The sequence below is a fragment of the Nicotiana tabacum genome, chromosome 4 (assembly GCF_000715075.1).
Source record: "Nicotiana tabacum cultivar K326 chromosome 4, ASM71507v2, whole genome shotgun sequence".
NCBI classification, from domain to species: Eukaryota; Viridiplantae; Streptophyta; class Magnoliopsida; order Solanales; family Solanaceae; genus Nicotiana; species Nicotiana tabacum.
The window spans coordinates 142,006,021-142,032,497 of record NC_134083.1 but is presented as its reverse complement, the minus strand read 5'-3'; the positions used below and the strand labels follow the sequence as shown (position 1 = coordinate 142,032,497).

The 26,477-nt window shown below is 37.1% G+C and overlaps 1 protein-coding gene across 1 annotated transcript; it reads right to left on the bottom strand.

Moving 5' to 3' along the window:
* Positions 1 to 351: 351 nt before the first annotated feature.
* LOC107829465 (uncharacterized) lies at positions 352 to 16,543 on the bottom strand. Its single transcript, XM_075252553.1, has 2 exons — positions 16,355 to 16,543; positions 352 to 1,945 (listed from the first exon to the last, which is right to left on the bottom strand). The coding sequence occupies exon 2, from the start codon at positions 1,889 to 1,891 to the stop codon at positions 476 to 478; it is 1,416 nt and encodes a 471-aa protein (XP_075108654.1). The 5' UTR covers positions 1,892 to 1,945; positions 16,355 to 16,543; the 3' UTR covers positions 352 to 475.
* Between the last annotated feature and the right edge of the window lie 9,934 nt (positions 16,544 to 26,477).

Sequence of the window (26,477 nt, the reverse complement as noted above, 5' to 3'; positions counted from 1 at the left end):
AGGCTGTACAATGTGTTCCATGAGCCTGTTGGTTGTATAGAAGAAATTTAGTTAGGTTGTCATGTTCCATGTTCATTTTCATACTTAATTAGTTTCATTTATTTCTTTTAAAGCATGAAATACATTTGGTTATAGTTATCCAACTTGTAATATTCTTCTATCCAACATGTAAAATGCTATAGAGGCATGGAATTTAAGTCAAAATTAGATGAGGCTCAAGGGATCAAAAGCTTCTTTATGAATTTGGATTTGAATTGAAAAGATTTTGGAAGCAACTTAAGAATGCACAGCATTTCCATGGTATCCTATTACAAAGTATCTACAATTCCATGTGCAATAACAAAGGAAAGCTAAGTAACAGTTGGCCTCTTATTAAAAAACACTACAAACGCCAAAATTCTTTTGGAAGCTAACATAAGGTGTTACTACATATACATTAATAAATGCTCAATCATACATCTACTAGAATAAAGATTTATGGAGCTAGTTGAAATGCTTCGTTTGGCTCCAACATCTCGTAACATGTATCTTCCAATTCCATCCTAGACAACCAATATAACTGCTCTTCATAATCTGCAGCACAACCTTGTTGTCCTTGTCCCTTCTCAAAAGCAGCCACTTCAGAATAGTGTACGTGCACTGAATTATCAGATACCGACTGATCAACATTGAGCATGTCCGTGGCTTCAGCAGGATAAGTCGCCTCTGTAGGTTCCATTGTTGCTGCTAATCGTTCGGCAATATTCACCTCTACATCAACCTCGGGCACATCATATAACATCTGATTTTGTTCGTCGTATTCCTTTCCATCCCATTGATACAAGTCATCAGGCACTTGTAGTTCGGGCACCTCAAAAGTAGTCCCTTCAGTAGGTTCAACACTATTATTCATCACCATTGATTCCACAGCCTCATGTGATTCTTGAAAAGCCATCGTTGCAGAGTAGTGTTCCAAATGTATTTGAGACATATCAGCCACTTCAGAATATTCAATATGCGCTGTATAAGTCGGCATTGAAGGATCCAAATTGGGCATGCATGTGGCTTCAACAGAATGTTGCCCCCAAGTTGTATAAGTCGCCTCTGGTTCTACTGCTGCTAATGGCTCAACTGCTACATCAACCTCGGGTACACCATCTAATATCTGATTTAATTCGTCCAATTCCTTTCCATCCCATTGATACAAGTCCTCTGGCACTTCTAGTTCTGGCATCTCAAAAGTAGTCCCTTCAGCTGCTTCGTCAACACTATTATTCATCACCATTGATTCTTGAAAAGCCATCGTTTCAGAGTGTTCCAAATTCTTGCACATATTATAGTAATCCTTGCAATTCTTAGTAGCCAACAAGCCATCAACAGAACTCGTTACCTCATCAGTTCCATCGGAAATATTATTCAACGCCGTGATTGTGAAAGTTTCGGATGAACTATTAACGTGATTCAGGTTCTTGATAGCGCAGAGAACATAATCTCTACGCTCTTCGTCGAACTTGTGAAGAATAACCTTAGAAAGCTTGTACTCCTTCATCAGCCAATGTCCGTCTTTCTGATCTTCAGGGTAAAACTTTTTATTTTTGTAAGACAAACACGTCTTGGATCCAATATTAACCACTGAAGATGTGTTTCCCATATTTTTGTAGTGAACTGGTTTGTCCTTGGCGTCCTGTTTCCAAGTTCCCTTGTTTCCGACAGAACGATGATACCTTGCGTTGCTTTTCTTCTTCAGCTTTGTGATGAAATAGCGATAACTGGTGCTGTCCTCATCATCACCACAGGGTACTCCGTTGTCGTAAATCTCCCAAGGTTCTTGTTTGCCATAGACATCAACGTTAGTGGTAATAAAACCATAATCATGCATCTCTTGTCCAGCGACGAATCTCAACAAGAACATAAGTCCTTCTGAATCGGTGGGACGGAAACGGAAACCGTCCTCGAGCTTTAAGTGCTGATCCATGGAATAAACTCAACAAGAACGTAAGTAACTTGCTTGTTCAGAATAACAATGATTGAAACAGAACAAGGAAGAACAAGAATAGTATGAAAGAATGTAATAATTTGCATCTGAGAGGCAGGAAGGGAGAGTTTATGAGATTTTATAGGTTTTGTTTAGGAACTTAAGTGAGCAACAAGTAGGTTCCGTTGGTTAGTTATGTTTCTTCCACCCAAAGTAACAATATGGTAATTATTTTCATTTTTTACTAATAAATATGGAAAGTTTCCTAAGTATTCATGTGAATTTAACTAGGCACCAATTGAGTTTCTTTCGCTCAAAGTAACACTTTAAAAGACGGCTAATTTTTCTCTAAAAATAAAGGCTGTTCTTTTTGAAGAAAAACGAAGAAGAGAAGAAATCCTTTATTTTACAAACATATATGAAAACTTTTGACTTCAACGCAAATTAAAACACCAAATTGTGTTAATTCCAAAAGTAACTTAATATATCCATCTTACAAAACATTAGAGTTAGTCATTTTTGTGTTGAACGAAATTCAATATGGAGTTAATTATTTCTAGCTTAGTAAATATTAATTGAATTTTCTTGTTGAATTTACTGTAAACTGGATGACTTTAAGAACATTTCTTCATGTGATTCGTTGTACTAATAAACTTTCTTTTTTTCCTTTCATTTCAGGAAACTACGTAGCTACTATTAATTTAAAAAAATTAGAGAAGAGTTGTGATGTAATACCGCATATTTAAGTTAGGGCCTATTAGTTATTTACTTAAATAAATAGAATTAAAAAAATGAAGATAAACAAATAAAACAAGACCAACAACAACAAAAAAAAAAAAAAAAAGGGGGATTAGGGCCAAAGCCCAGTACGAGAGTATAAGAAGCAAAAGGCTTAGGCATTGAAGCAATAAAGCTTCGGCAGAAGCCATTCAAAGGCAAAAGAAAAAAAAACCGAGTACCTGGCTTTGCAGATCAGAGAACAACAAGGTAAACTATATTTTCTCAATTCCTAACTTACTGATAGTTATTATTGGTGGGAAGGTATGAAGAAAGATGTTGCTAACTTTGTTTCTAGTTGTTTGACTTGTCAGCAGGTCAAGGCTGAGCATCAGCAACCAACAAGACTAAAGAATTACTATGGATTTTATCACCGGTCTACACGAACCCTTAGAGGTTATGACTATGTATGGGTGATTGTCAGATCGATTGACAAAATCAGCACACTTTTTGCCAGTGAAGACTACATATAGGGGAGTAAGATATGCACAAATATTTATGAACAAAATTGTCTGATTTCACGGAGTTCCAGTATCCATCATCTCTGATAGAGGATCACAATTTACTTCACGCTTTTGGAAATCTTTTTAAGAAGCATTAGGTACATGAGTAGATCTTAATACTGCATTTCACCCATAGACAGACGGGCAATCAGAACATACTATACAGATCTTAGAGGATATGTTGAGAGCTTGTATTCTTGAGTTTGGAGGTAGTTGGGACGCTTATCTAACTTTAGCTGAATTTGCTTACAACAATAGCTTCCATTCCAGTATTCAAATGGCACAGTACGAAGCACTGTCATTCTCCTATCGGATGGTTTAAAGCTGGTGAGATTAACTTATTTGGACCCGACTTAGTACAAGAAGCTATTGACAAGGTCCAGTTGATTAGACAGAGATTACTCACAGATCAAAGTAGACAAAAGTCTTATGCAGATAAGAGAAGAAGAGATTTAATATTTACAATTAGGGACAAGGTGTTCCTACGAGTCTCCCCTATGAAAGGTGTGATGCGGTTTGGGAAAAGAGGCAAGTTGAGCCCCAGTTTATAGGACTGTATGAGATACTAGACCGAGTGGGAGTTGTGGCTTATCGTTTCGCACTTCCTCCTGAGTTATCTTTTATTCATCCAGCGTTTCATGTCTCTATGCTAAGAAAATGTATATCAGACTCATCTCAGGCGCTTGATGTACCTACTATACCGCTTGATGAGATGTTGTCTTACGAGGAGGAGCCGATGGCTATTGTTGATAGACAAGTAAGAAAGCTACAATAAAAAAAATTGTGTTCGTGAAAGTCTTATGGAGAAATCATACTGTTAAAGAAGCTACACGAGAAACAGAAGAAGCTATGCGAGTCAAGTATCCTCATTTATTTCAGTCCACAGGTACGTACCTGAGCTAAATTCGGGGACCAAATTTCATAAGGTAGAGAGAATGTAAAATCGCATATTTTAGTTAGGGCCTATTAGTTATTTACCTGATTATTATTACCGTTTTAAAAAGGGCATTTTATTAAAACAAGACCAACAACAACAAAAAAAAAAAAAATAAGACAAGGGGATTAGGGCCAAAGCCCAGTACGAGAGTAAAAGAAGCAAAAGGCTTAGGCCTTGAAGCAATAAAGCTTCGGCAGAAGCCATTCAAAGGCAAAAGAAAAAAAAACCGAGTACCTATTTTCAGCGAAGAGATTTGCAGATCAGAGAACAAAAAGGTAAACTATATTTTCTCAATTCCTAAGTTACTGATAGTTATTATTCCGCTAACCAAGGGATAGGAACAACACTAACAACTTAAGGTGTTCTTATATATAGCAAAATAATGAATTTTCTATTAGATTGAATAAAGATTCTTTTAGTTTATACCAAGAACTCGTGTACAGATTAGGAGTATTTGGTACAAGTACTAACTGACGAGAAGAATATAGTTTTTGCGCAATCAAAATAAAATTCTTCTTTTCTTCTACGAATAGTTGTATTAATCTGGGTGTAAGAACAAATAGAGAACAAGATACATTTCCTGTCTATATATGTGCTACTTAAGTGATTGAGAAAGAATCAATGCTCAGTTCCATAGGAATGAAAGCAGGGTAGTTAACTAAATTTGAAGGATTGGACTAATTATGTTGGTAACTCACAAAGTAAATACATAGATTGATTTTGTTACAAGTAGGTAGTTGAAGAAGTTGAATGAAGTGCTCGAGGTGACGTGTTTGGTATTCATGCACAAGTAATGTGAGTAGTTATCTTACCGCAATTTGTGTTTTCATAACCTGCATGGTTTATACATGATTTTTGAAAATATTACATGTTACCGAGTATTTGAAACTGCATATGGGACAAGTCCTTTACTTGATATGGTACTGAATAGTTTACTGGAGATGTTTACAGCTATTTAAAATGTTCTCACTGTTACTATACATGTTTTACTGTTACTTGAGATATGATAACCATTACCAGAATGGGATTACATGATTTGATAAGAATTGAAATGCCCTGTACTATTTTGAAAATGCATTCAAAATTATAGCCCTTGTATTTACCAATTACCTAGTACAATTATAGCCCTCGCTAGTAGGAAGGTAGAACTAGCATACAGTTACAGTTTTCCCTCAAGTAGGGACCTACAGTTATATTTGACTCTTTTTACGAAGGGGTCCACACAGTGATACAGATTACATGATCCTTTTCTGGAAACCTCCCAAATATAAAGATTTGCTATGATACAGTATTTACCGAGTTTATTACTGAATTGTTAAATTGATTTTGTTACAGGAAACACATGATGAGACTGATTATTATTACCGTTTTAAAAAGGGCATTTTATTAAAACAAGACCAACAACAACAAAAAAAAAAAAAATAAGACAAGGGGATTAGGGCCAAAGCCCAGTACGAGAGTAAAAGAAGCAAAAGGCTTAGGCCTTGAAGCAATAAAGCTTCGGCAGAAGCCATTCAAAGGCAAAAGAAAAAAAAACCGAGTACCTATTTTCAGCGAAGAGATTTGCAGATCAGAGAACAAAAAGGTAAACTATATTTTCTCAATTCCTAAGTTACTGATAGTTATTATTCCGCTAACCAAGGGATAGGAACAACACTAACAACTTAAGGTGTTCTTATATATAGCAAAATAATGAATTTTCTATTAGATTGAATAAAGATTCTTTTAGTTTATACCAAGAACTCGTGTACAGATTAGGAGTATTTGGTACAAGTACTAACTGACGAGAAGAATATAGTTTTTGCGCAATCAAAATAAAATTCTTCTTTTCTTCTACGAATAGTTGTATTAATCTGGGTGTAAGAACAAATAGAGAACAAGATACATTTCCTGTCTATATATGTGCTACTTAAGTGATTGAGAAAGAATCAATGCTCAGTTCCATAGGAATGAAAGCAGGGTAGTTAACTAAATTTGAAGGATTGGACTAATTATGTTGGTAACTCACAAAGTAAATACATAGATTGATTTTGTTACAAGTAGGTAGTTGAAGAAGTTGAATGAAGTGCTCGAGGTGACGTGTTTGGTATTCATGCACAAGTAATGTGAGTAGTTATCTTACCGCAATTTGTGTTTTCATAACCTGCATGGTTTATACATGATTTTTGAAAATATTACATGTTACCGAGTATTTGAAACTGCATATGGGACAAGTCCTTTACTTGATATGGTACTGAATAGTTTACTGGAGATGTTTACAGCTATTTAAAATGTTCTCACTGTTACTATACATGTTTTACTGTTACTTGAGATATGATAACCATTACCAGAATGGGATTACATGATTTGATAAGAATTGAAATGCCCTGTACTATTTTGAAAATGCATTCAAAATTATAGCCCTTGTATTTACCAATTACCTAGTACAATTATAGCCCTCGCTAGTAGGAAGGTAGAACTAGCATACAGTTACAGTTTTCCCTCAAGTAGGGACCTACAGTTATATTTGACTCTTTTTACGAAGGGGTCCACACAGTGATACAGATTACATGATCCTTTTCTGGAAACCTCCCAAATATAAAGATTTGCTATGATACAGTATTTACCGAGTTTATTACTGAATTGTTAAATTGATTTTGTTACAGGAAACACATGATGAGACTGATTATTATTACCGTTTTAAAAAGGGCATTTTATTTTTATGATTATTATACAAGCATGTTTTCTGACTTGTCCTGAATTAAAAACAGTTGTGGTTAAGTGTTATTACTCACTGAGTTAGCGACTCACTCCCCGCTATTTTTTTTACAGAGACAGCAGTTGACACGAGCGAGAATTTTGTTAATTAGAGTACACGATTTGATAGTTCTTGGTGAGCCCCGCACTTGTTCGCGTGGTCAAAGAGTTTATTTATTTGTTATCGTCTTTTCTTATGAACTCTTAGAGTCGCTCCATAGTCATTTTTATTAGTGTCATGAGCATTCGTTCATTATATTGTACTAGTCACTAGTATTGTATTTCTTTCCGTATTTTTGAGATGAGTTTAGTATTATTATGTTGATAAGGTTGGTAATGTTGGTGAAGACCCATTTTTGGTTAGTTGGTGAAGATTGTGATTGATTTAGGTGAATATGGGTTGGTTGTTATTTGTTTATGAGATAGGAAAACTTTTGGATAGTCCTAAATTAGGGGAAACTCTGTCAAATTTTCTGTAAAATACCGATGAGGCTTACTTGGGGGCACTTGCTCCCAAGCGCCAGCCGTGATCCTAAATTTGGGTCGTGACAAAGTTGGTATCAGAGCCCTAGGTTATTCTTGTGACTAATGGAGCACATGTCAGTAGTAGAATCTCAATTATGGTTATGTAACTGGCCATTCCGATAATCGTGATTCTGCGAGGGCGTGATAGATGTGCCTGGTCTTTCTTTCTTGTTCCTCCATACGTGTGTGATGACTAGGGTCAAATAGATGAATCTAACACTATTTATCTTGTTACCCTATGGCTCGAGCTTCATTATCTGATATCAGTAAAGGCTCGAGGTTTAGGGACATGAAATGCTGCCTTTAGTAGTCGTCTCTCCTAGCTAATGGGAAGAGACAAAGGGACAAGGAAGGTCCGTGCCACCGCAATAGGGTATCATACTGCCACAAGACGTGTAATAGAATCCATTCCTGAAGTAAATACTAATCCACTACCATAACTAGGAGATTGTTATCATTGAGTTAACTACCTCTGTGCAGAGGAAAAATTGATGTGATGGATATAATAGATAGAAACGAGAAGAATGAGCAACAAAATAAGGTTCTAGAGGCCTCATGTACCTAGAAGATTATTGAGAACAAATGAGTATCATTAATAGAGTTCCAAAAAAAAAATACAAACTCCTAAGTTTACCATTTTATTAGTTTGGAGGACTCATATGCTCTTCATGAATACTTAAGGTATTATAAACTCTAGGATATTTCAGTGGCAGGTCCGTGAAGCTCGAACTTTACAAACCGGAGAACATGGCTAGTAAATACAAGGCATGATACCTCACTATTAAGAATACTGATAGGTGAACGCAACTAACTTGGGAACGAGTTCACTAAACTGTTTATGAGTCACTTCCTTCCTGACAGTTGAAAGTATGAATTTGCTAGGTAGTTTAAGAATTAATTTAGACAATGAATCTATCAATATATGACACCAGTTTTCTCACCAGGATAGATATGCTCCCTACTCGATGTCTGATGCAATACCTCGAGTTTTAGGTTTTGTCGAAGGATTGGTTCCTCCAAACAAGGCAATAACCCCACATACAAAGACTTTGACTTGGATTAAGGAAGTCGATCTTACTATAAAGATTAAGTAAGAGACATAATAGGCGTACAGGAATCAATAAGAAGGACGGAGTAGAAAATCTTTCAGTACGGATTTTAATACAAATCAAAGAGTTAGAAATGAAGGACATCTTGAGATATTGATCGATCCTTTTTCGGGTTGCTACATCTAAAGAAAAATCTCTATTAGTTGAACATGTGTATAAAAGTTTGTTGGATTTGAGTTTAGAGAAGGAATATCCTAGATAACCAAATCGTACTTGATATGGCTGACTTTGACGTGCCGATGGGTATAGATTAGCTATCTTATTGCCACACTACCTCTGATTTTCATGTAAAGGTAGATTGATTGATATACCTAGTGAGACCAGTTTCGTACTAAAAGATGATCATTTACTAGTAATGGGCAAAGTTATATCAATTATCAAGATTGAATAATAATTGAAGAAAGGTGGTATGGGACTCATAACTATGGTCAATGGACATATGAGATGAGACACATCATTTGGAATGAATGGACATAGGAGATGAGACTCATAGTTTGAAGAGGTACCAGTAGTACGAGAATTCTCAATATTTCATAAGGAGTTACCAAGACACATCCAATAAAAGAAATAGACTTCAGTATTAATTAAACACATGGCACACAAACCATATTATATGACACCGATGGAGTTGAGAGAGCTAAATGAACAGTTGCAAAACCTATTGGATAAAGGTCTTATCATACCGAGTGTTTTACCATGGGGTGCATCAATATTGTAAAAAAAATAAAAAAAAAAGAAAAGAAATAGGTCCCTAAGAATGTATATCGACTACATACAATTGAATAAGGTAACGATACACAATACACATTGTCTCGTATAGATAACTTGGTTGATCCATTAAAAGAAGCCGCCAACTTTTAAAAGATTAATCTTTAGTCTGGTTACCACTAGAATGAGAAAGGAATATAATTTGATGTTAGCCTCTAGAACTCAGTACATACATTATGAGTTACTTGTGATGCCTTTTGCACTGGTCAATGCTTCGACAACATTCATAGATATAATATATATGGTGTTTAAGTTGTTTTTTTAAAAAAAAGGGAATCATACTCTTTATTATGATATTTTGGTATATTCTCCTCGCGAGAAAGAACATGAGGATCACTTGAAAAAAATACGTTGCAGACGCCGCCAAAAAAATATTAGCTTTTTGCCAAACCCTTAAAGTATGATTTCTGGCTAGAATGGTGGCATTCCTTGGGCATATTGTAAGTAAGGATGTGATTATGGTAAATTCTAAGAAGATAGAAATAGTTCAGAAATGGAAAAGATCAACTATTCCTACAGAGATCTGCAACTAATTGGCTTGGTAGGCTACTACATGCATTTTGTGCAGGATTTCTCCAAATAGTAGCGCCACTAACCTACTTAATACAAAGAAAAAAAAACAAAGTTCCAGTGGATAGAGGAATGAGGAATGTGAGCAGAGCTTTCAGAAACTCAAAATGTGTTTGACAACCACACTAGCCTTAACATCAGGTTCTAGAGGATTTGCAATATTATCTGATTCTTCGAGGATGGATTAGGATGTTTCGCACTTCTCACGCACATGGTTGTGTTGTAGCTTATGCTTCAAGATAGTTCAAGAAACACTAGTTAAATTATCCTACTCATGATTTGGAGATGGCTGTAGTGGTATTTGCTCTAAAAATTGGAGGCATTACCTATACGGCGAAACATGTGAGATTTGTAAGGACCATAAAAGTCTGAAGTATATATTTCAGCAGAGAGATCTGAATCTTCGGCATCGTCGGTGGATGGAACTACTCAAAGACTGGCTGTTTTATTTTGTATCATCCTAGAAAAGCCAATATAGTGGCTGATGCATTGAGCAGAAAATCTATGGGGAGTTTGGCACATATAGCTCCTACAAAGAGACTTTTGGCCAAAGATATCTAGAGACTAGAAGATATCGGTGTCAGATTTAATGTCGGAAATTCAGAGGCATTGTTGGCTTTTGCTCAGGCTAAGTCTTCATTAGTTGAGTGCATTAAGGCCACACAATATGAGGATATGCGATTATGCAAATACAACGATGAGGCCTTAGCTGGTAAAAGCAAGGATATGATTGTTGAAAATGATGGTGCTCTTTGAATGTGTGACATGCTATGTTTAGCAGACGTAGACGGGTTGAGACAGGCTATTCTTGAAGAAGCTCACAACTCTAGATACACTATACATCCTGGATCCACAAAAAAATGTCTCATGACCTAAAGCAATTTTATTGGCGGGAAGGTATGAAGAAAGATGTTGCTAACTTTGTTTCTAGTTGTTTGACTTGTCAGTAGGTCAAGGCTGAGCATCAGCGACCAACAAGACTACTACAACAAATTGAGATTCCAGAGTGGAAATGAAAAAGAATTACTATGGATTTTGTCACCGGTCTACCACGAACCCTCAGAGGTTATGACTATGTATGGGTGATTGTCAGATCGATTGAAAATATCAGCTCACTTTTTGCCAGTGAAGACTACATATAGTGGAGTAAGATATGCACAGATATTTATGAACGAAATTTTCTGACTTCACGGAGTTCCAGTATCCATCATCTCTGATAGAGGATCACAATTTACTTCACGCTTTTGGAAATCGTTTCAAGAAGTATTGGGTATATGAGTAGATCTTAATACTGCATTTCACCCACAGACAGACGGGCAACCAGAACGTACTATACAGATCTTAGAGGATATGTTGAGAGCTTGTATTCTTGAGTTTGGAGGTAGTTGGGATGCTTATCTACCTTTAGCTGAATTTGCTTACAACAATAGCTTCCATTCCAGTATTCAAATGGCACAGTACGAAGCATTGTCATTCTCCTATCGGATGGTTTGAAGCTGGTGAGATTAACTTATTTGGACCCGACTTAGTACAAGAAGCTATTGACAAGGTCCAGTTGATCAGACAGAGATTACTCATATATCAAAGTAGACAAAAGTCTTATGCAGATAAGAGAAGAATAGATTTAATGTTCACAATTGGGGACAATGTGTTCCTAGGAGTCTCCCCTATGAAAGGTGTGATGCGGTTTGGGAAAAGAGGCAAGTTGAGCCCAGTTTATAAAACCGTATGAGATACTAGACCGTGTGGGAGCTGTGGCTTATCGTTTTGCACTTCCTCCTGAGTTATCTTTTATTCATCCAGTGTTTCATGTCTCTATGCTAAGAAAATGTATATCAGACTCATCTCAGGCGCTTGAAGTACCTACTATACCGCTTGATGAGAAGTTGTCCTACGAGGAGGAGTCGATGGCTATTGTTGATAGACAAGTAAGAAAGCTACAATCAAAAAATATTGTGTTCGTGAAAGTCTTATGGAGAAATCATACTGTTAAAGAAGCTACACGAGAAATAGAAGACGCTAAGCGAGTTAAGTATCCTCATTAATTTCAGTCTACAGGTACGTACCTGAGCTAAATTCGGGGACAAAATTTCATAAGGTGGAGAGAATGTAATACCGCATATTTAAATTTGGGCCTATTAGTTATTTACCTAAATAAATAGAATTGAAAAGAATGAAGATAAACAAATAAAACAAGACCAACAACAACAAAACAAAAACAAGGGGATTAGGGCCAAAGCCCAGTACGAGAGCAAAAGAAGCAAAAGGCTTAGGCCTTGAAGCAATAAAGCTTCGGCAGAAGCCATTCAAAGGCAAAAGAAAAAAAAAACGAGTACCTATTTTCAGTGAAGAGATTTGCAGATCAGAGAACAACAAGGTAAACTATATTTTCTCAATTCCTAACTTACTGATAGTTATTATTCCACTAACCAAGGGATAGGAACAACATTAACAACTTAAGGTGTTCTTATATAGCAAAATAATGAATTTCCTATTAGATTGAATAAAGATTCTTTTAGTTTATACCATGAACTCGTGTACAGATTAGGAGTATTTGGTACAAGTACTAACTGACGAGAAGAATATAGTTTTTGTGCAATCAAAATAAAATTCTTCTTTTCTTCTACGAATAGTTGTATTAATCTGAAGGAATGAAAGCAGGGTAGTTAACTAAATTTGAAGGATTGGACTAATTATGTTGTTAACTCACAAAGTAAATACATAGATTGATTTTGTTACAAGTAGGTAGTTGAAGAAGTTGAATGAAGCGCTCGAGGTGACGCGTTTGGTATTCATGCACAAGTAATGTGATTAGTAATCTTACCGCAATTTGTGTTTTCATAACCTGCATAGTTTATACATGATTTTTGAAAATATTACATGTTACCAAGTATTTGAAACTGCATATGGGACAAGTCCTTTACTTGATATGGTACTGAACAGTTTACTGGAGATGTTTACAGTTATTTAAAATGTTCTCACTGTTACTATACATGTTTTACTGTTACTTGAGATATGATAACCATTACCAGAATGGGATTACATGATTTGATAAGAATTGAAATGCCCTGTACTATTTTGAAAATGCATTCATATGAATATGTACTGTTTACAAAGAAAAGTATGAATGGGAGGAGACTTTGAAGGATCCCGTAGCTAACGACGGGTTCGTTAGACCTGGTGCACCTTGTATTTACCGATTACCTAGTACAATTATAGCCCTCGCTAGTGGGAAGGTAGAACTAGCATACAGTTACAGTTTTCCCTCGAGTAGGGACCTACAGTTATATTTGACTCCTTTTACGAAGGGGCCACACAGTGATACAGATTACATGATCCTTTTCTGGAAACCTCCCAAATATAAAGATTTGCTATGATACAGTATTTACCGAGTTTATTACTGAATTGTTAAATTGATTTTGTTACAGGAAACACATGATGAGACTGATTATTATTACCGTTTTAAAAAGGGCATTTTATTTTTATGATTATTATACAAGCATGTTTTCTGACTTGTCCCGAATTAAAAATAGTTGTGGTTAAGTGTTATTACTCACTGAGTTAGCGACTCACTCACCGCTATTTTTTTTTTACAGAGACAGCAGTTGACACGAGCAAGAATTTTGTTAATTAGAGTACACGATTTGATAGTTCCTGGTGAGCCCCGCACTTCTTCGCGTGAGCAAAGAGTTTATTTATTTGTTATCGTCTTTTCTTATGAACTCTTAGAGTCGCTACATAGTCATTTTTATTAGTGTCATGAGCATTCGTTCGTTATATTGTACTAGTCACTAGTATTGTATTTCTTTCCGTATTTTTGAGATGAGTTTAGTATTATTATGTTGATAAGGTTGGAAATGCTGGTGAAGACCCGTTTTTGGTTAGTTGGTGAAGATTGGAATTGATTTAGGTGAATATGGGTTGGTTGTTATTTGTTTATGAGACAGGAAAACTTTTGGATAGTCTTAAATTAGGGAAAACTCTGTCCGATTTTCTGTAAAATACAGATGAGACTTACTTGGGGGCACTTGCTCCCAAGCGCCGGTCGTGATCCTAAATTTAGGTAATCGGTAGTTCTACCTTCCCACTAGCGAGGGCTATAATTGTTCTAGGTAATCGGTAAATACAAGGTGCACCAGATCTAACGAACCCGTCGCTAGCTACGGGATCCTTCAAAGTCTCCTCTCATTCACACTTTTCTTTGTAAACAGTACATATTCATATGAATGCATTTTCCGCTCCTGGGAGCTCGCAGGTGCCTGGAAAGTGATCGCAGATGCGGGTGAGGCCAAGAAGGCCTGGGGTCGCATGAGCTGGAGTTTCTCCGCAGGCGCGAGTGCATAGGGGCGTACGATTTTCGTAGAAGCGGATGCGCAGGTGCGCATGCTTCTCCGCAGAAGAAGACTTGGCCAAACATGGTGAGAACCGCAGGTGCAACATCACAGGTGCGACCCAAGGTCTGCAGAAGCGGAAACCGCTAGGTAGTGATTAAAAGCAACTCAAATCCAACCGCGAAAACGAGCAAGAAGGGTGTTTAAACTTCCACAATTCTACTCTTGGTTTATGATTTGTAAAATTTCTTCTTTTTTTTTGGACTAATTGTTAATTTTCATTCAGAGTATCTTTTTAATCCATTTTAAAATTAGAATGAGGTTATTTTGATCAAGCAATATCTTTTATTGGAGTATGCATTATCTCACTAATATTGTGTTTAGTGTAATACTTGCAAAAAATATATGCTGAAAAATATAGACTTGATAGTAGGTAAGTACTTGTAAAATAGAGTTATAGAATAAGAGAGTTATGTTCTATTAATTTCTTTTCTTTTGCAATAGGAATTAACAAGGACCATAGAGAGGTGGACCCTACCAGGGTCAGATTATCTTTTTCATGCCTCCTTTTGGAAGCTAAACTATTATATGCAGTAACAGTGTCAGACCCCAAGGTATTTTCCTAGTAATCAAATTTTCAAAGTGATAACTCAAGTTCGAACTTAAGGATGAAATATTGTTTCATTTGCCCTAAGACATGTTAGGCACAGTATGATCACGCTAGTGGTACATATATTGGATTAATCGAGATAAGCACAAGTTGATCTTAAATTATAGTAGAAAATACTTTCATTGGTTTTTAAACTGAAGTTCATGCAAAATTTATAGAAACCTCCCTTATGTTATGAGAGTGCGAGTGTGTTATTCGATTGTGGAGTTGATTGACCAACTAGGCATCTTTAATCTTTAAATATCCATGTTATCCGTATTCTGTTGCTCTATCCAAGAGACAAGAAGATACTGCCAACTCTACTTTATTGGCTATTTCCACTACACAACTTGCTTGGCTAGAAGAAGTTAACCATTCCTATGAAGATGTTCCTAGGGCTACTCAGTTATTGGCTGAGTTAATAACAACAGCTCAGGGCAATTCAGACTACACACTACAACAAGAGATAATCAGGTATAAATAGAAGATATAGGTAGGAAAGGGTAACACAGTGAGAAGAAGAGTATGGGAAGCATTGTATCAATCACCACTGGGAGGCCACTCAGGACAACAAGGTACTTATACGAGGTTACATATGAACTTTTATTGGCCAAATATGAAGTCAGACAGCTGCAAATGGGTCAGTGAATGTGACATATGTCAAAGGGTGAAATCAGAGAATGTTCACTATCCTGGGTTACTACAGCCTTTTCCTATTCCTGAGTAAGCATGGCAGGACATCTCTATGGATTTTGTAGAAGGATTACCTACTTCAAATAAGAAGAATACAATTTTGGTGGTGGTTGATAGACTCACTAAGTATGGTCACTTTCTGCCTCTTAAACATCCCTTTACAGCACAGGATGTAGCAGAACTATTTCTCTAGGAAATTTATAGACTGCATGGCATTCCTAGGTCCATAGTGTCTGACAGGAATTCAGTTTTCACTAGCCACTTTTGGCAGCACCTTTTCAGATCTATGAGCACCAAACTCAATCTGAGTTCAGCTTATCACCCTCAGAGTGATGGTCAAACGGAGAGACTCAACAGGTGTATGGAAACTTACCTAAGGGAAATGGTTTTTGATAATCCTAAGCAATAGGTCAAGTGGCTTCACATGGCAGAGTGGTGGTACAACACCAACTACTACAGTGCTTTAAAGATCACACCTTTTGAAGCATTATATGGGTATGCACCACCTCAGCTACCAATGGGATCATTACCAAGTTCTGGGCAGACCATGGCAAGTGTGAGTTTAGCACAAAGACAGCACATGGTGCAGATACTTAAGGACAACCTAACTCGGGCACAGTCACGCATGAAATTATTTGCAGACAGATGAAGGTCGGAAAGAACCTTGGAGGTTGGGAACCATGTCTATCTTAAGCTACAATCGTATAGACAATCATCAATCGAGGTTCGTAGAAATGTTAAGTTGTGTGCTCGTTATTTTGGTCCTTACAAGATATTGAAGAAAGTGGGTACAATAGCTTACCTCTTGGAGCTTCCTGAAGGCTCCCAGCTCAAGAAGAGAATCGGTCCAACGACCGAACCTCAGCTTCAGCCACCAACGTGTGATGCTAACAGTCAAGTGCTAATTCAACCAGTGGCCATATTGCAGCGAAAAATGATGAATATTGATAATGGTGTGGGAGTTAAAGTGTTGGTTAAGTGGGCAAATCTTAAGGAGGAGGATGCTACATGAGAAGACTGGGGGTATATCAAGCATCACTTTCTTGATTTTATGGCTCAACAGGCTCAACATCGACCTTGAGGACAAGGTCATTCTCGAAGGAATGGGGAATGTTATGAATTGGGAAAGTATGTTGAAATGGGAAAGTGGGCAGTGATAGGTAAGGGCAGTGTAATAAAAGAGTGGACTGGGCCACTAGAGACGGGCAGAGAATTAGGCCAAGCGGGAAGCTCAATAGTAATGACCTCTTATTCAACCCAAGTGAATATGAATAAATACTATGAGTTAGGTAGGGGAGTTAGGTAATTTTCTGTTAAATCAGTTAAACTCTTAACCACTTTCTCTCTTCTTCTAGATTCTTCTTCTTCTTCTCCATTTCTTAATTCTCATTCATCAATTCTAGTGACTGCATGTAATAATGGTGATTATCTTCCATTGATATTGAATAAAGAGTTCCGATTTTCCTTTTCTGATTCTTTTAATTGTCACTTAATTGCTAAATTGTGTCAAGCCATAACAATTATCTCTTATATTGTGGGAATGGTTATTTGATTAGGTGCCAGAGATAGGCTTTGTATCTTGGAATAAAATGATTAATGGGTATGCCAAGAGTTGTAAGATGGAGAAAAGCTCTTAGGCCCTTTTTTGGTTAAACTGACAAGTTTTTATTTAACCAAGTAATATATGTGCAAGTTGACTCTTTTGAACTCAAGAGTCATACCTCACAATTAGAATCCTCTCTATAAAACTTGATCCTACACAAGATGTAACTATTTAAGCTCTATAAGTGTATCTTCCATTTACATTTTTCTGTACTATTGTATGAAGCTGCAGTTCTCTAATTATTTGCTAGCTTTCCTTCTTCTATTTGTTGAATCTACACGCGTTCCTTTTCTATCCAGATATGGTATAAATAGATGTTGCCCATGTAATCAATCTATCAACAGTAGCTAATCTTTTTTGTATGGCTAACCACAATACAAATTGATGTCTGGGCTTTAACCCTTTAGCCAACACCAAGCTATTCCATGGATCTTTATGAAATCGAGGCATATAAAAAAATAAAATAAAAAAGCTTTTTTGATGCTGGATGGACCTTACCGGTGAGGTTATAAAGGATCTCCAATTTCTAACAACCATGCCCTTGCATCAAAAATCTTTCTAACTAACCAACTTGCTTGCTTTGGAGTAGTCATTTGCATCAAGTCCTTGTCATTTTTATAAATGTATGAAGCCATTGAATACACAGTTTGTCCTTCTGCGACACTTCCTAAAGAAGCTTTGCATATTGCAATTTTATTCCACCCGAAGAAGTCAATTATATTTAGTCCTCCTGTAGAATTTGGCAAACATAATCTGTCCCAAGAAACCAATGACTTCATAGAGAATTCATTGCTACCGGCCAGTTCATAAAAAGTTTCTACATATAGCTGTCACAATAGTTAGTATCTTCTTAGGGAGTAGGAAGACCTGATGAGTAGTTCCCTTCCGCTGTAGGATAGGCATTTTCTAGTCTAAAACACCCGATTCTGGCCACTATTCTATCCACAAGAAGTAGATATTGATGCACTGTATGCTTTCTAGAAGAGAGTGGAATTTTCAGGTATGTGACAGGCAACACTACAGGTGAAAATTGCAATTCCTGTATAAGCTGCTCTTTGAACTCAGGTGCTACTCCAGCTACATAAAGGGATATTTTGTCTAGATTAAACCTTAGCCTACAAACCTCAGAGAATTTCTATCAGCTCTACAACATAGAGTTAGGCCTTTTAACTTGAAGCCTAAGGAGAATGTAGTGTCTTGGAATTATGTGATTTCTGAGTATGTAAAGATAGTGATATAAATTTGCAGCATTTTTTAAATTAGCAACTAAGAAGTGAGAACACTGTTTCTTATTCTCCCTTAACATTTGTCAGTGTTGATGGAACACTTCAAAGCAGAACAAGCCAAAAGAAAGCTAAGTAGCTATTGGACATTTAATAAAATACTAAAATGGATGTAGTACTTCTTACTTGCAGCATTTAAACACAAGAACATCAAAATTCTTCATGAGTTATGACTGAACATCGAGAGAAAAAGAAAAATGAGGACAAAAAGAAACGATTCACTTTCATTTCATACAAATTGATCACTGAATGGCAACCCAGAAGTTGTAGGTCATCCTTTGCAGCATAACTTGTCATCGTGTGCACGTTATTGTTGGTCCTAAAGAGATTCAAGAGTGAGTTTACAGAGAACTTCTTCATCTATTACATTGAGATTCTTTAAATACAAGATGGAGGAGCAAGGTTGCTCAGGTACAAAAGGAAAGAAGGATCCTAAAGGATCGCAATCAAAGATATACATAAAAGAATAAGGATTGTAATCAGAAAAAATAAATTACAGAATAATGAAATAGATTACAGTGAATCAAATATAGAAAAAGATTATGTTGCCTTATTATGCCCCCGCAAGATAGGCGGTGACTCGACAACGCCAATCTTAGATCGATGATGAAGAAACACTATAGCTGATACCACCTTAGTAAGAGAATCAGCAAGCTGAGATTAAGAAGGAACATGATGAACAACCAGTGTTTTGTGACGACGCAGGGAAATAAGTAATGGAAAATCATGCTTAAAATTCATGAAATACGTTAGGATCGGGAACCCGAGTAGTGCGGAATTTAGCCAAACAACGGTATAATGACAATAACAAAGACAATGGAAGTTAATAATAACGGCAATTAAAGAAGATAAAGAAGACACAAATTTAACGTGGTTCAGTCAAGGTGACCTACGTCCACAAGCGGAGAGAAGCAATTTTACTATACCAACAAGAGTACAAAAGAGAGTACAAAATTAGAGTAAATACTCTAATTAATCCCAAATACCCCAAGAGAATAACCTCACAAGATCACTCCAAAGAAAGGGTTCACACAAGTGTTTCCCAACACTTACTCTCTTACAAAATACTCTATAATGAAATAAATGGGGAGAAAGAAAGACAAGAGTGAAAAGCTCTTGAATTGGTGTATTTGCAAATGAGGAGAAACTCCTCTATTTATAGCAAGAAATTATTGGCCTAATAATGGATATTATGTCATGGCAAATGTCATGATCCACAAATTTGTTATAATGGATATTATGTCATGGCAAATGTCATGAACCACGAATTTGTTATAATGGATATTATGTCATGGCAAATGTCATGAAAATTTGGCCATATTACAAATCTCCACCTTGGCCTAATTTCGGCTTATAGTAAATTTGCTCCACCTTCTCCGCAAAAACCCTAATGGGCAAAATCATTCTTCATAAATGCAAATCAAGTTCAGGCAAAGCTTGAACTTGGATACTGGAAGAGGTTTTGTGAACATGTCAGCAGGATTGTCTCTAGTGTTGATCTTCTGAACAGAGACTTTTCTTTCAGCAATGGTTTTTCGGATGAAATGATACTTTATATCAATGTGCTTCGTCCTTTCATGATATATTTGATCTTTAGTCAAGTGAATGGCACTTACTATTACAGAAAATGGTAATACCACCTTGGTGTAAACTGAGTTCCGCAAATAGACCCTTGAACCATAAATCTTCTTTGATCGCCTCGGTCAATTCCATATATTATTCTTCGGTAGTAGATAAAGCTACTACATGTTGTAATGCAGCTTTTCAACTAATAGCACAACCCCCGATGCAAAATATATAGCCTGTCAGTGATATTCTTTTGTCAAGATCACCTGCATAATCTGAGTCTACAAAACCAACCAAAGTGTTAGTATTTCTCCCAAACTCCAAACTTGTGTTTGAAGTACCTCGCAAGTATCTGAGAATCCATTTCACAGCATGCCAATGTGCTTTACCAGGGCAAGACATATACCGGCTTACCACGCTCACTGCTTGTGAAATGTCTGGACGTGTACAAACCATTGCATACATAATACTGCCGACTGCACTGGAATAAGGAACCTGTGCCATGTACCTCTCTTCTTCCTCTGACTGCGGGAACTGAGCAGCTGATAACTTAAAATGAGCAGCAAGAGGGGTACTAACTGGTTTAGCATCTTTCATGCCAAACCTCTCCAAGACTTTCTCCAAGTACTTCTTCTGGGTCAGAAATAACCTATTGTCTTTTCGATCTCTTTTGATCTCCATGCCAAGGATTGTCTTAGCTGCTCCCAAATCTTTCATCTCAAATTCACTTTTCAGCTGACTTTTCAAATTGTGAATTTATGTTAAATCCTTAGCAGCAATAAGCATGTCATCAACATATAATAATAGGTACACAAATGAACCATCATTTAACTTCCGGAAGTAAACACAACTATCATGCATGCTCCTCGAATAACCATGACCCAACATAAAGGAATCAAACCTTTTATACCATTGCCTTGGAGACTGCTTTAATCTGTACAAGGATTTCTTCAACAAGCAAACATGATCTTCTTTTCCTTCAATTTCAAATCCTTCAGGTTGATGCATGTATATTTGTTCCTCAAGTTCGCCATGTAAGAAAGCTGTCTTAATATCATGTTGTTCTAATTCCAAATCATACATGGCAACGAAGGCAAGCAAGACACGAATAGAGCTATGTTTAACAACATGTGAGAAAATATCATTAAAATTAACTCCTTGTACCTGACTATAGCCCTTTGCAACTAATCGTGCATTATACCTCGCATCTTCAACCCCTGGAATGCCATCATTTTTCTTGAAGACCCATTTGCAACCAACAATTCTTTTTCCTGATGGAAGCCTCACAAGAGACCAAGTACCATTCTTGTGGAGAGACTCAATTTCTTCATTCATTACAATCAGCCACTTGGCTGAGTCAGCACCAGAAACTGCTTCTGAATATTTTGATGGTTCTCCAATTTCTTCAGTTTCCTGTGCAACTGAAAAAGCAAATGCAACATAATCTCCAAACCTTAATGGTTGTTTACCTTCTCTTTTTGGTCTATGTTTGGCTATAGAATACTCCTCTTCTTCTGGTTCAACTTCAGGAGTCTCAACTTCAGGAATTTCAACTTCTGTCTCAAATTCAGGAGTTTCAACTGTATTTTGCTCCAAAGTTGATGAGCTTGGCTCAGAAGGAATGCCAACCTCAATCTCCACCGGGTTCCGTGTACACTTTCCTTTATCTGTATCACAAGAACTAGAAGACTCTTTTCTAGAATGTAACATAGAGGATTCATCAAAGGTTACATCTCTGCTAATTAAAAATTTTGGTGCCATTGGATCAGGATACCATAGTCGTTATCCTTTCACCCCAGATGCATACCCAAGGAAAATGTACTTTTCAGCCCTTGGCTCTAATTTTCCATCATTTACATGCATGTATGCAGGGCAACCAAATATCTTTAAATCAGAATAATTAGCAAGAGTACCTGACCACACTTCCTCTGGAGTCTTACAGTTCAAAGGTGCAGAAGGAGCTCGGTTGACAATATAACAAGCTGTAGAGATAGCTTCTGCCCAAAAGGCGTTTGTCAACCCAGCATTTGAAATCATGCAATGAGCCCTTTCCAAAAGAGTTCTATTCATCCTTTCTTCCACACCATTTTGCTGAGGTGTCATTCTCATAATACGATGTCGAGCAATTCCTTCATTCTTGCAAAATTTGTTGAATTCATCATTACAAAATTCCAAGCCATTATCTGTTCTAAGCTGCTTAACCTGTTTTCCTGTTTGCTTCTCAATCAAAATTTTCCATTGTTTGAAATTTAAGAAAACATCACTTTTATTTTTCAGGAAATAAACCCAAACTTTCCTAGAATAATCATCAATGAAAGTTAACATATACCTGGCACCACCTTTTGATGGGGTACGTGAAGGACCCCAAAGATCTGAATAAATGTAATCCAAAGTACCTTTTGTTATATGAATCGCTGGAGATTTGAAGCTGGCTCTTTTCTATTTTCCGAACACACAATGTTCATAGAACTCCATATTTTCGTTACTTTGGCTACATAAGAGACCTCTTTTGCTGAGGATGGAAAGACCTTTTTCACTCATATGCCCCAATCGCATATGCCACAATTTGGTGATATCAGAATCTGATTTATCTGATATTGAAACTGCAGCAGCACCTGTAACAGTAGATCCCAAAAGAGTATACGACGTACCAGATCTGCGTGCTTTCATGATCACAAGAGCACCATGAGAAATTTTCAGAACTCCACCTTCACCTGTGTACTTGCACCCAAGAGATTCTAGAGTGCCCAAAGAGATGCGATTTTTCTTCAAGTCAGGAACATGTATAACATCAGTGAGATTTCTCACCATACCATCGTGCATTTTGATTTGGACTGTACCTTTTCCAATAACTTTGCAGGCAACATTGTTGCCCATCAAGACAACTCCACCTCTAATAGATTCATATGTGGTAAATAAATCCCGACTGGGACACATATGATAAGAACAACCCAAATCTAAAATCCACTCATTGTTATATTTGAAACTATTATTAGTTGCTAAAAAAATAGTTCCCTCAGTCTCATCAGCAGCTACACTTGCTTTGGCAGTGTTAGTATTTTTGTGCTCATTTTTCTTTTCTGTATGCTTTTCTTTGTTTTTCAATTTAAAGCATTCAGAAATAATGTGACATTTCTTATGACAATATTTGCACATGACATTTCTGTATCTGGATTTTGACCTTGATTTAGGTTTCTCACTACTTGAATCTTTCTTATTGGATCTACCTCTTATGAATAAGCCTTCCCCTTGGTTCCCACTAGTTTCCCCAGTAATATCTCTATCTATTTGTTCTTTTGATTTCAAAATAGATTTGATATCTTTATAAGAGATATTATCCTTTCCATAAAGCATAGTGTCTCTTATATGTTTAAACGACTGGGGTAAGGAAACAAGCAATAACACAGCTTGATCCTCATCTTTGATTTCAGCATCTATGTTACTTAAATCCATAAGCAGAGAATCAAAAGTATTAAGATGAGTAAGTATAGAGGTACCTTCAGCCATACGAAAAGTGTAGAGTTTTTGCTTTAGATAAAGCCTATTTTCTACTGTTTTTTTCATATATAAGGTTTTACGCTTTTCCCATATGCCTTTGGCTGAGCTATCTGCTGCAACTTCATGCAAAACCTCATTTGAAAGATTTAAAATAATACCTGCTTTTGCCTTTTTGTCTATGATGGCAAACTCCTTGTCCGTCATTTTATCCGGCATCTTCTCCTTTCCTTGCATTGCCAAATCTAAGCCATCCTAAATTAGGATAGCTTCCATCTTTAATTGCCACATTTTGAAGATTGCACTTCGGTCAAATTTCTCAACATAAGACTTTGTTAGAGTCATTTTGGCTATTTAAACTAACCCAGTTAGATCTGGCTCTGATACCAATTTGTTAGGATCGGGAACCCGGATAGTGCGAAATTTAGCCAAACAACGGTATAATGACAATAACAAAGACAATGGAAGTTGATAATAACAGTAATTAAAGAAGATAAAGAATACACAAATTTAACGTGGTTCGGTCAAGGTGACCTACGTCCACAAGCAGAGAGAAGCAATTTCACTATACCAATAAGAGTACAAAAGAAAGTACAAAATTAGAGTAAATACTCTAATTAATCCCAAATACCCCAAGAGAATAACCTCACAAGATCACTCCAAAGAAAGGGTTCACATAAGTATTTCCCAAAACTCACTCTCTTACAAAATACTCTATAATGAAATAAATGGGGAGAAAGAAAGACAAGAGTGAAAAGCTCTTGAATTGGTATGTTTGCAAATGAGGAGAAACTCCTTTATTTATAGAAAGAAATCCTTGGCCTAATAATGGATATTATGTCATGGAAAATGTCATGATCCACAAATTTGTTATAATGGATATTATGTCATGGCAAATGTCATGAACCACAAATTTGTTATAATGGATATTATGTCATGGCAAATGTCATGAAAATTTGGCCATATTACATGAAAGATTGGGTTTTGACTGAGAAAAGTGGCTCCTAGATTATCACAACAGATTGTTGGAGTGTTGGAGGTAGAGAAATGGAGTTCACTCAAAAGGTTGACAATCCAATTAGTTTCTGCGGCTGCATTGGCAATGGCCTTATATTCTGCTTTTGTGGAGGAGCGAGCTACTGTTCGTTGCTTCTTAGAAGACCAACTGATAGGTGAGCCTCCAAGGAACACAACGTAAGCACTAGTGGAGCACCTGCCATCTGGATTTCCACCCCAATTAGAGTCCGAGTAAGTAATGAGATTAAATGGGGCACGAGGAGCAAGATAAAGAGAAAGGGTAGATGTAGCCTTGAGATAGCGCAGAACACGTTTGGCAGCTTGCCAGTGGAGGCGAGTAGGCTGGTGCATGAACTGTGAAAGTCGGTTGACAGCAAAGCAATGTCAGGTCTAGTGATAGAGAGGTATTGAAGAGCACCTACAAGGTGACGATATTGCTTTTGATCCATAGGGGCAGATCCATCTGCAAGCTTAAATACAACAGAGGCTGCAAGAGGTGTAGTAACACCTTTGGCATCAAGCATATTGAACCGCTGAAGAAGATCAGTAATATACTTCTTCTGGGAGAGATAAAGACTTGTGGTAGTTCGACAAACTTCAACACCAAGAAAATAAGTGAGTGCAGTCAAGTCTTTGAGCGAGAGGCAGGCATCAAGCGCTTTGATGACTTGAAGTATCTTGGTGCTGGATGAACCCGTTAAAAAAATATCATCTACATATAAAAGTAGGAAAAGAACAAAACCTGGACCATGCATTGTAAACAGAGAGGTATCTGATTTGGAACCAACAAACCCGATGAAACATATAAAATTCTTGAACTCAATATACCAAGCTCGAGGTGCTTGACGAAGACCATAGATTGCCTTGCGAAGTCTGCAAACATGAGAGGGGTACTGATGGTTCACGAAACCAGGGGGTTGTTCTATGTAAAATTTTCCTTCTAAAGTGCCTTGCAAGAAGGCATTATTGACATCAAGCTGATAGAGAGGCCACTTGAAATAAGTGGCAAAAGTGAGAATGAGACGAATGGTAGTAGGCTTGACTACGGGACTGAATGTGGAGTTGAAGTCAATGCCAGGGCGCTGATGAAAACCTTTTGCAACTAACCGAGCCTTTAAATGATCAATGTTTCCATCTGTTTTTTGTTTGACCCGAAATACCCACTTTCACCCAATAACATTTTGTGTGGAGGAGGGAGGTACTAGACTCCAAGTTTCGTTCTTCACAAGCGCATCAACCTCTTCCTGCATTGCATCTCGCCATTCTTTAGATTTGGCTGCCTGCTTATATGTGTGAGGAGTGATCATGGAACCTGTGGATACTACTAAAGTCGAGTAATCAAGAGGCTTCTTTGGTCTAAAGATGTTATGCTGAGAACGAGTAACTATACGAGCAGGTTCAGGAGCAGGGCTACTTACCTGCTGCAAAGGAGAGCTGGAAGCATCTTCACTCAATGCCGGAGTAGAGGTGGACTGTGATTGGACTGGAGACTCATGAGAACTGGTGGTTGAAGATAAACTAGAAGTAGCAGGTGGTGAAATAATGGTGTCTGATGGCTGCAGCATAGGAGCTGACATGACAGGGGGTAGACAAAAGTCATGTGAAGTGATTGTAGTATTGTTCTGATCATGAGAGGTAGGGGTGAGTGATCAGTGGGTACAACATCAAGCCAGGTGTGGAGATTAGATTCAGTTAGGCTCGATAAAGAGGAGAACATGGTGGCAAAAGGGAAGTTATTTTCTAAAAAATCAACTTGGCGGGAAAGGAAAAGCTTAGAGGTAGAAGGATCAAAACATTGGTAGCAATGATATTTGGTGGAATAGTCAAAAAAGACACATGGTTTGGATTTTGGATCAAGTTTATGGTTAGTGTAGGGATGTAGCCAAGGATAGCACAAGCAACCAAATGTGCGAAGTGATTTATAATTTGGAGGGGTATGAAACGGAGATTCATATGGAGAT